We start from the raw sequence: 11,359 nt of genomic DNA, 5'->3' as shown, positions 1-11,359 counted from the left end.
GTATATGTCTCCCCCAGTTATGCATCAGTTATAAGCCTTATAAAAAATTGATGAATTAAAGTTACTCTAGCTTAATTGTCTTAACATGATAGACAGAAGGGGAATTTTCCTTCATTCAGTCCAGAACATGAGGAGACACTTAGAGTGTCTAATACTGGGCTTTGAAATCCATGGCAGATAATCTCAGGGTCTCAGGGCATAAGCATGCATAATTTAGACTTCTGAGCCCTCCTGCTGATTCGGTCCCCCTGTGTCTGGAAACCCCTCGCACCCCAAAGAAATTAGCCAAGTAGGGTGTTAAGGGAGGAGGGGTAGATGCAAACACCTCCATCTTAGTAGATGTCCAGCTGTCCGGCTAAAGCAGACAAGATGGCGCCAGGTAAGGGAGGCTTGGTCTGGTATGCTAAGCGGGGAAGAGCCAGGTTCGCACATGCTCTCATCATACCTTGAAGCTCAGTGCCAGGCTACGAAGAACCTGGCAGAATCTGGCTCTAGGTGGGATGATTGGTTCCCACGCAAAAGATTGGCTGCGCATGGTACAGATAGGCTTGTTTTTTGTTTTTTTAAAGTCCGGCGCAGCCAGTCAGGAGTTCAGTTCCATCTTGTAAGAAGTTCCATCAGATTCATCTGAGCTACAGCGTGCGGTGCAAAGGTCATAACAGCGTAACTAAGGATTGCACCCTGCTTCAAAAGTTCGTTATAACTAAGGATTGGCAAACAAATCCTGCAAGGACAGAACGAAAAGTTTACTTTTGGTGGAGATACAGGGGTTGCCGCTAGCGCTCCTAGCCAAGGAATATTACACGGCTCTTTTTGCGCATCAACCCCACGTCTGGGAATTGATGCCTAGAGACTTGATTTCTGAGGATTTCGTTCCGTGGACATTTTATTTCGTTTTGCCCCATCCCAGTAAGTGTTTATTTGTGATAATTTTGTAACTCAAACTGTGTGTGTTCTTTATGTAAATAAATACAATTTATTTCACGCTTTATTCAAAGGACCCAGATGGTAAAGTGTTAATAAGCTTGGTCTCCCGTGACAACTGCCTTGGTTGAAATCTACTTCATAATTAAAATGCAGGGTTTTATACTCTAAATTCCCTTCATGGAGAACATCATAAGCCCGCCTTTCTGGGCGCTTTCTCAACCCAACCCTTTCATCAATCTCTCTACGTCAGTTTTACCACTTAAAAGAAACCCTGTTCTTTTGACGTTTAAGACCGTTTATTTGAGATCATCTTTGCTTGTTCACATTTGTCCAGCGCCACAAAAGTAATTTTTTTCTAGTATATCCATCTCTCGATATCCCAAGAAAATCAGCTGCGCTCATGGACATATCATTTTCAGTGTTGGACACTATAAAATAGGTGTGCATACAATATTGATAGTAAGCACATTTTACACTTGTCATAACTAGCGCTTGTTCACTAATCACTACCCCATTACTTAATATACTCGCCTGGATATGAAATAAGACCGTATAACTTCTATTTTTGCATTAGAAACATATCAGATTTATATAGAAAACACTGTTTTTTGGTATCATTTGATTTGCGTAAATCACAACAGTTACAAATATCTATTTGTTATTCTTGCAAAGTGCGGTCAGATCCAGGATATTCATATTTAGCCACGTCCCCTGATACTCTGCAGAATCCCCCAAAGAATGTCTTTCAGGGTACATTTAAAAGCCTTATGTTTATTATAGTGTTAGGACAGCCATATCGAAAATCTCCCCCCCCCCCCACCTACAAAACCAGATGTCCTTATCTCTAGATACCATCAGTCTTATACACCTAAAGGCCTGGTCAGGGGTTTAACAGGCAATAAAAACAATTCTCGTATTTTTAAGATAATTTGTAACCAATGTGGTTTATCTCTCGTTGCCAGATTGATTAAAATACTCAATTTCTGCCATATATAATTATAACTCCCATAACTGCAAAATAACCAGACATCCCCTCCTTGCAAATTTCAATCAAAATATATAGAATACTGACTTAACGAGTGTGGATCCATGCTGGCAGTGGGCAGTGCTCCTCTGTCCATGCTGGTAGTGGGCAGTGCTCCTCTGTCCATGATGGTAGCGGGCAGTGCTCCTCTGTCCATGCTGGTAGTGGGCAGTGCTCCGCTGTCCATGCTGGCAGTGGGCAGTGCTCCGCTGTCCATGCTGGTAGTGGGCAGTGCTCCTCTGTCCATGCTGGCAGTGGGCAGTGCTCCGCTGTCCATGCTGGCAGTGGGCAGTGCTCCGCTGTCCATGCTGGCAGTGGGCAGTGTTCCGCTGTCCATGCTGGTAGTGGGCAGTGCTCCTCTGTCCATGCTGGCAGTGGGCAGTGCTCCTCTGTCCATGCTGGCAGTGGGCAGTGCTCCTCTGTCCATGCTGGCAGTGGGCAGTGCTCCTCTGTCCATGCTGGTAGTGGGCAGTGCTCCTCTGAAGGAGCTGAGATAGGATGGTCCTTGATTTAGATTTGGTGGATGCCAGCTGAACCTGTATAAAAGAGAAGAAATGTAATTAGTACGATCTGTTTCTTGGACAAATATAACAGCATTTAGTGTGAGCTTTCAAACCTAAAATTATTAACACAAAACAACCCCAAAGGGGAGTCTGATTCTCAGTCTCTCTCTCCTCTCTCAGTCTCTCTCTCCTCTCTCAGTCTCTCTCTCCTCTCTCAGTCTCTCTCTCCTCTCTCAGTCTCTCTCCTCAAACAGGCATATCATTTCAAACACTACAAAATACATTAATGGTTCAGGCTCTCCCCTCTGCTGCAGTCACAGATCCGGGTCACTTTCCACTTTTCTAATGCTGTGATTTCTCAGGAAGTGAAAACACTGACTACATCCAGGTCACAGCTCTGTGTCCTACTACGCATGCTCACACGAAGGGGGTCATGGGAGTTGTAGGTTTTATAGACCAGTACAGATTAAGTGTCACATACAGTGTAGATCAGTAACATTTCCCAGAGACTGTGCTAGGGAAAGAGAGAGTTACTTCTGCATGTAGATGCGTATACTCCTCTTGGTCCTTAATATATCGCAGTAAAGTTGCATCAGTTCCTCCCTTTTGGCCAATGCTGATAAGAAGGAGGTAACCTGGATATAACATAACCCCTGAGGCTGTAATAAAACTAAAGTGCTGCACATTTATACATACACCTGTTCTCTCTGTGTCTCTCACAGGCAGGGCTGGGGCAGGACAGGCAGGGCTGGGGCAGGACAGACAGGGCAGGACTGGGGCAGCACAGGCAGAGCTGGGGCAGGACAGGCAGGACTGGGGCAGCACAGGCAGAGCTGGGGCAGCACAGGCAGGGCTGCTGGTTTTGTCTTTAAAATGCAGATTGCGCTGATTTTATAATTTCATTTGTTTTCCAAGTTCCAGCTGAGACAATAACAAGCCCCCCCTGCTCCCCATACACAGAGCCTCCCCAGCTCCCCCACACAGAGCACCCCCCTGCTCCCCACACAGAGCACCCCTGCCCCATGCTCCTCACACAGAGCACCCCCACCCCCTGCTTCCCACACAGAGCACCCCCTGCTCCCCACACAGAGCACCCCCACCTCCTGCTCCCCACACAGAGCACCCCCTGCTCCCCACAGAGCACACCCACCCTCTGCTCCCCACACAGAGCCCCCCCCCTGCTCCCCACACAGAGCCCCCCCCCTGCTCCCCACACAGAGCCCCCCCCCTGCTCCCCACACAGAGCCCCCCCCCTGCTCCCCACACAGAGCCCCCCCTGCTCCCCACACAGAGCACCCCCCCAGCTCCCCACACAGAGCCCCCCCTGCTCCCCACACAGAGCACCCCCCCTGCTCCCCACACAGAGCACCCCCCCTGCTCCCCACACAGAGCCCCCCCCGCTCCCCACACAGAGCCCCCCCCTGCTCCCCACACAGAGCCCCCCCCCTGCTCCCCACACAGAGCACCCCCCTGCTCCCCACACAGAGCCCCCCCCTGCTCCCCACACAGAGCCCCCCCCCCTGCTCCCCACACAGAGCCCCCCCTGCTCCCCACACAGAGCCCCCCCCTGCTCCCCACACAGAGCCCCCCCCCTGCTCCCCACACAGAGCCCCCCCCCCTGCTCCCCACACAGAGCCCCCCCCCCCTGCTCCCCACACAGAGCCCCCTCTGCTCCCCACACAGAGCCCCCCCTGCTCCCCATACAGAGCCCCCCTGCTCCCCACACAGAGCCCCCCCCTGCTCCCCACACAGAGCCCCCCCCCTGCTCCCCACACAGAGCCCCCCGGCCTTAACATTTCTCACTCATCTGCTCCAATCACACAACCTAAGGAATCTGCGGAGTGCATTTGTTAGTACATACAGTACAGCCAGCCGCACTCTCGGCAGGATGTGAAGAAAAGACTAGCATCTGGTCAACGCCGACACCCGGTATTATGTATGGTGCTGACCGCCCCCCCAGTATTGGCTTACAGAAAGGCTCCAACTATGAGGCATGCCCTTGTCAAGACTTGGGACCTACAAGACCCCCGGGGATACGCTTTAAGGGAGCCCCATTAGGGATACTTTCCCTTGTCGTTCATGTGCCCAATGTGGTAACGTTCATTAGGGGCAGATATTCACACACCCACGCACAGGGTGTAAATACGACATTAAGGACTATACCACCGGTACAATACCACCTGCACAATATTAGCTCACTCCGACGCCAATTGTGCGCAAACACGCGCCCAACAGGGCGCACGCACAGCCACGACCCCGTTTAGTACTAAGACGGGCGTGATTAGTCTCGTTGCGTCCACCACGACAGCCTGAATCTATTGATGCAACTCACGTGTGTCTAAACCATTTGTCACGTACGGCACACCTGTGAGCATGTGACCTGCATACCGGACAAAGGTGAATACACAGCTCGCAGGCTGTCCCACTTATCACCTTCGCAAGGGTCCCACAAATGAACAATATCACCCCTAAATCCGTCCCCATATACCACCCGGGGCTTTGTGTGGTGAGAGGGGGGGGGCTTTGTGTGGTGAGAGGAGGGGGGGCTTTGTGTGGTGAGAGGGGGGGGATTTGTGTGGTGAGAGGGGGGGGGGGCTTTGTGTGGTCAGAGGGGGGGGGGGCTTTGTGTGGTCAGAGGGGGGGGGGGCTTTGTGTGGGGAGCAGGGGAAATGTTACTGATTTACACAGTATGTGACACTTAATCTGTACTGGTCTTAAAAAAAACTACAATTCCCATGACACCCTTCGTGTGAGCATGCGCAGTAGGACACGGAGCTGTGACCCGGATGTAGTCAGTGTTTCCACTTCCTGAGAAATCAGAACATTAGAAAAATAGCAGTGACCCGGATCTGTGACTGCAGCAGAGGAGAGACCAGAGCTTCAGGTATATACTGTATAAGCATTAACATATGTCAAACTTTAATCAGAATAAAATGCATCTCGCTATAATAAGTCCCATTTTATTTTGTTTTTCTGTGCAAAACAGTGTCATTTAGAAATACATACACTACCCTCCCCCAAATACATAGACGCACACACTACTTAGATTAATTTTTTCTCTCTCTCGCTGCACGAGGGGCTGTGTTCTACAAAGCATTTGCTATGCATGCTATGTCTTTTATATAGTACATTTATGTAACTGTATTTTTAACCATGTATTATTTGTCATTTATTCCATGTGCCGTGGTCATATTATAATAATAATAGCATGTTCTTGTATAGCGCTGCTAATTGTACACAGCGCTTTTACAGAGACATTGTGCAGGCGCAGGTCCCTGCCTCGTGGAGCTTACAATCTATGTTTTTGGTGCCTGAGGCACAGGGAGATAAAGTGACTTGCCCAAGGTCACAAGGAGCCGACACCGAGAATTGAACCAGGTTCCCCTGCCCCAATCTCAGGGTCAGTCAGTGTCATTACTCACTGAGCCATTCCATCCTTACCTTTTGCATACTAACTACTTATTGCTTAGGAAGTTCGTTTTTGGTACTAGGGGCTTTTCCCAGCTATTTTTTATATTTTCCCTGTTTGTTCAATAAATTTGCCATTTTTTAGATACGCTTGAGTGCCTATTTTAGGCTACTGTTTGTTTCTTGTACATACCCATACGTATGTATTCGTGTGTGTATCTTATACACACACACGTGTGTGTGTATGTATGTGTGTGTATATATATATATATATATATAATAAATAGATAAGAGCAAGGCACTCCGTCAGGTAGATGAGTGGGTGCAAATCCTATATAAACCAAATAGGTAATACGATACCGTGTGACCGAATATCAGAGGCAGCACTCCACGAGGTAGTCAAAAGATTTTGTATTTAGTGAGACATAAAAACCAACGTTTCGGTCCTCCACACAGGACCTTTCTCACATCACCTTGAGAAAGGTCCCGTGTGGAGGACCGAAACGTTGGTTTTTATGTCTCACTAAATACAAAATCTTTTGACTACCTCGTGGAGTGCTGCCTCTGATATTCGGTCACACGGTATCGTATTACCTATATATATATATATATATATATATATATATATATATATATATATATATATATATATTATATACATATGCCCGCCCATGGGATATGTGGTCGCTGCGACCAAGTCCTTGCCGGTGTTTGGCTGCAGACGGACCCTGTGCTGCTGTTAGACCCTTCATATATGTCTCTCGGATGCCAAATGGGAGCACCAGATCTGCTTTTTTTATTTATACTATAGCACTGTATTGTATTGTATTGTATGTCTTTACAAACTGTACAGTTTGTTACTATGTTGCACTGAGAAGGGCATTGCTATTCTTATAGCTGTTGATCCATTGCTCTTCATACAGTGCTGTGGTTTTGTATACTAGATGGTTATGTTATAACAATCCTGAGCCATTCATGCATTTTGTAGTGTTTTGAAATTAGGTTCCTGTTTGAGGATGGACCAGATGTGAGTCCCTGTCGCTGACTCCTTTGGGGTTGTTTTGTGTTTAATAATTTTAGGTTTGAAAGCTTATACTAAATGCTGTATATTTGTCCAAGAAAACAGATCGAACTAATTACATTTCTTCTCTTTTATACAGGTACAGCTGGCACCCACCAAATCTAAATCAAGGACCATCCTATCTCAGCATCTTCATAAGAGCACTGCCCACTGCCAGCATGGACAGAGGAGCACTACACACTGCCAGCATGGAGGGAGGAGCACTGCCCACTGCCAGCATGGACGGAGGAGCACTGCCCACTGCCAGCATGGACAGAGGAGCACTGCCCACTGCCAGCATGGACAGAGGAGCACTGCCCACTGCCAGCATGGACAGAGGAGCACTGCCCACTGCCAGCATGGACAGAGGAGCACTGCCCACTGCCAGCATGGACAGAGGAGCACTGCCCACTGCCAGCATGGACAGAGGAGCACTGCCCACTACCAGCATGGACAGAGGAGCACTTCCCACTACCAGCATGGACCCACACTTGTTAAGTGAGTATTGTATATATTTTGAGGACTCTGAAATTTGCAGGGAGCGGATATCTGGTTATTTTGCAGTTATGGGAGTTATAATAAATATGGCAGAAATTATCAAGTATTTTAATCAATATGGCAACGAGAGATAAACATTGGTTACAAATAGTCTTAAAAATACAAGAATTGATTTTATTGCCTGTTAAACCCCTGGCCAGGCCTTGGGTTTATAGGACTGGTAGTTTCTAGAGATAAGGACATCCGGTTTTGTAAGTGGGGGGGGGATTTGAGATATGGCTGTCCTGACACTAATAAACGTAACGCTTTTAAATTTACCGTGAAATATCTTCTTTGGGGAATTGAATCAGGCACTTCCAGACAGATGTTATTACGGGACTTTTCAAGACGCCACGGATTTCCTGTGCGACACATCCATTGACGTCATGCGATTCACAGCAAGGTCCTCAGCACTTTCTTATAGTCGCCAGATGGGCACTGTGCTTAAAACCATGGGTGGCAGATACTTCAAAGTCAGGATTAGTATCTCTGCCGTATACTGGTTCCTACCTTTTTGGAGAAGCTTTAGATGACACCCTGACCAGGATTTCTGCCTTCAAGGAACCGTTCCAGCCACAGCAGAGAATTTGAGTCCTCGTGTCCCAAAAAACAAAAACAAAGATGCAATTATCAGGAGGCCAGAGTCTACAGAACAGTTGGACCTTTCAATACAAACTGGAACAGGCGACCTCAACAGTCTCTGCATCCTCCTGGGAGAAGACCACAAGTCAACTTCAACTGGTAGAGGCCAAAGCAGCAGAACTCCAGTTTTGAGGACTATTCTCAGACCCAGACGACTTCTTTTGGAAATCCCGCCTACCAAAAAATCCATTAAAGGTACCACTCGAGCAGCACGGTCAAGGGTTTTACTCAATACTCTTTCTGGTCCCCCAAGGCATCAGGAGGACACAGAGCAGTGTTAGATCTCAAAAGGTCAATCACTACTTAAAGATCCTTCAGTTCAAGATGGAATCCTTAAAGGTGGTCATGGCAATGCTGAAGCAAGGCGATTTACTTGGCTTCAATCGATCTACGAGATGCATATTTACATATATGCCACACATCATTAGTTTCTTCGCTTTTGCTTGGAGACAAGCACTTCCAGTTCAAAGTCTTGCCATTCAGACTGGTGACAGCACCTCGAACATTTACCAAGATAATGGTGGTAATCGGAGCAAAGCTTCACCAAAATTGAATATTCGTCATGCTGTATGTAGATGAGTGGCTGATTAAAGCTCATTCAGAACACCTGACACAATTGCATGTCCAGAAAGTCTGCAGACACCTGGAAGACCACAGATGGATCATAAATATGGAAAAGGGCAAGAAGGTTCCTGCTCAGATTAAGTTTCTTTGGGTCCTGTTTGATACTCAACAGGGAATTGTTTCCTTACTCCCAGTAAAAGTGATCAACATTATTGCAAAGGTATCTTCTTTCCTAAAGAGGAAACATCCTTCTTGGCTACAGTTTGTGCACCTATATGCCTTCTAAACTCGCTCATAGACACAGTTCCATGGACCAGATTGCATCTCAGGTGGCTATAGGTCAACTTTATTCGCCGTAGCAAGACCAGGTTTCCAACACTGCAAGCTAGAATTGCACTGTTTGCATCTACAAGACAAAGTCTTCATTGGTGTCTCAAACCAAAAAACCTTTACAAAGGAAGGTCTATGATTCCACATTCATGGAATATACTCGCTATAGATGCCAGTATAATGGGGTGGGGGGGGCTTCTGCGGAAACAGATTGGCCAAGGGTGATGGTCGGGTGATGGTCATCAAAGGAGACCAAGTTACCAATCAACATCCTGGAAATACGTGCAGTATTCTGCACAATTCAAAAAATGCATTCACACCTAAGGGACCTTCCATTGAGGTCTTAAAGATCCTACGATTGGGGAACTGCCTGTCCTACCCATCTGTCAGCAACTTAATTTCAGGCGACCAAAATATAAGGCCAGATTTCTTCAGCAGCAGAAGAATGGGAGTAGTGTTAACAAATATTCATGGACCTAGTACAACGATGGGGTGACCCATTGATAGAGTTTATGGCTTCCATAACAAACACAGAAATAACTGAATTAGCCTCCAGGTGGCTAGATCCCGAAGCCACTGTTTTTTAAAATGCCAGGTCAATTATTTGGACATTCCACCTCATACGTGTTCTTTCCCACTCCCTTACTGCGAATGGTTAAGTGTATTGTTTATTAAGGAAACTGAGATGAGATTCTGTACATACATTCCTCTGGTGGTGGTAGCAGGTTAAATATATATTGTAATAGAGATGGGGTAAATATTAACTAGATTTGAAGTACTTTGCGAAGGAGAAAGGTGAGGCAGCTAGTTAGCGATGTGTATTAATCCTGGTTGCTTGTGAGGTGCCCTTCATGACAGATGGTATATTGGGACGGATTGAGGGGGATATTTGTTTGAGGGATCATGCATGGAGGAAAGTGAATCTGCTAGATAGCTGTGTGTATTAACCATTGTCCCATATACAGGTCACGTGCTCACAGGTGTGCCATAGGTAACACGAGTCAAACTCCCAAATTAATTAATCTTGTATTTTTACAGAACCATTAGCAGGTAAAATGTAATATGTCTTCAACTATATTTGTCCATTTTCTGCCAGAAGGCCTAGTAAAACATTTCTTTACGATGGGTATTACATTATACTAATATCAGAAAAGGGGAAATCACAAGAAGAGCCCCAAATCCCAGCTTTACATGATGGGTTTTCCTTTTCTTATTGCCAGGTTTTCCAGCGGTTGTACCGGAGCGATTAGAGATTAAGTCGGAGAAAGAAGAACCAAACGCTGAGGATCATGTGACCTCAATAAAGAGAGAAATAGATTCATTTCCTGTTGGGGGTAAGTAACCTTGTATTCTCATTGGTCTTCTATTCAATTTGTTTTAAAAATGGACTGAAATGTCTACAATTTTGATGAAATTAACATTAAAGCATGGATACAATTATAAGCTACATGTTCTATTAATAAACAAACACATATGATTTGTCTAAGGTTATATTGAAAATATTGTTAATATTATTATTGAGGTTTGAACATTGGTAGCACCATAAACTCCATGTTTTCAGCAATCAGGGGTAAAACCACCCAGGGTTAATAATAAAGTACAATCAGTTACCTATCCCCTCCCCTTAGGAACCAGTATACAGTATTTCTGTATAGTGATATCACAGGAAGAGTTCCCACTCCCAGCTTTACATGATGGATTTTCCTTTTCTTGTTGGCAGGTTTCCCAGTGATTGTACCAGAGAGGTTAGAGATTAAGTCTGAGAGAGAAGAACCAAACACTGAGGCTCATCTAACCACAATAAAGAGTGAAATAGATTCATTTGCTGTCAATGGTGAGAACCATAACATCCTTTGGGGTAATCAAACGTTATCTTGTTACAAGTAGTATGGTCACCTTTAGGGAATATTCAGGGTTTATTGCCTCTCATAGGAAGCCCCTAGGCCTGCTGATTATTCTGTAACAAGCTCCATGCAGCAGAGTTACAGGAGCAATATGTCCCATACGAGTATAAAGGTTGGAATTGCACTTGGAAAAACAGAACACGCACAAACTCTCCCACTTACACACGCACACACTCTCCCACTTACACACGCACACACTCTCCCACTTACACACTCTCCCACTTACACACGCACACACTCTCCCACTTACACACGCACACCTATGGAAGTTAACATTTCATCAGCTGCTGATCAAGCGCTGCTAAATATTTTGTAGCTATTATACTTACCCGAGAGCTATAAATGGACTTGCTTCTCTGTTAGTGACGGAACATCAGATAGACATCTGTCTATGTTCTAGTACGAATCTGTGCCACTTTGTGGGGTCTATCTTCACTGTTAATCACGATTGCTGTGTTTC

General features: G+C 45.9%; 1 protein-coding gene across 2 annotated transcripts in view; it reads left to right on the top strand.

Annotated features, from left to right (window-relative positions):
• The first annotated feature begins 5,270 nt into the window (after positions 1-5,270).
• The window catches only part of LOC142483630 (uncharacterized), a 13,561-nt gene continuing 7,472 nt past the window's right edge, over positions 5,271-11,359 (top strand). The window contains exons 1-4 of one of the 2 annotated variants that reach the window (XM_075583648.1): positions 5,271-5,338; positions 7,023-7,420; positions 10,216-10,329; positions 10,716-10,829. In XM_075583648.1, coding sequence (XP_075439763.1) covers positions 7,102-7,420; positions 10,216-10,329; positions 10,716-10,829 — 547 coding nt within the window. In that variant the 5' untranslated portion in view covers positions 5,271-5,338; positions 7,023-7,101. The remainder of the gene's footprint in view (positions 5,339-7,022; positions 7,421-10,215; positions 10,330-10,715; positions 10,830-11,359) is intronic. The other variant, XM_075583649.1, reaches the window with a different exon arrangement.

The sequence above is a fragment of the Ascaphus truei genome, unplaced genomic scaffold, assembly GCF_040206685.1.
Source record: "Ascaphus truei isolate aAscTru1 unplaced genomic scaffold, aAscTru1.hap1 HAP1_SCAFFOLD_3463, whole genome shotgun sequence".
Lineage (NCBI taxonomy): Eukaryota > Metazoa > Chordata > Amphibia > Anura > Ascaphidae > Ascaphus > Ascaphus truei.
Note: the sequence above shows the minus strand (reverse complement) of the source record. Positions and strands in the feature narration are given on the sequence as shown.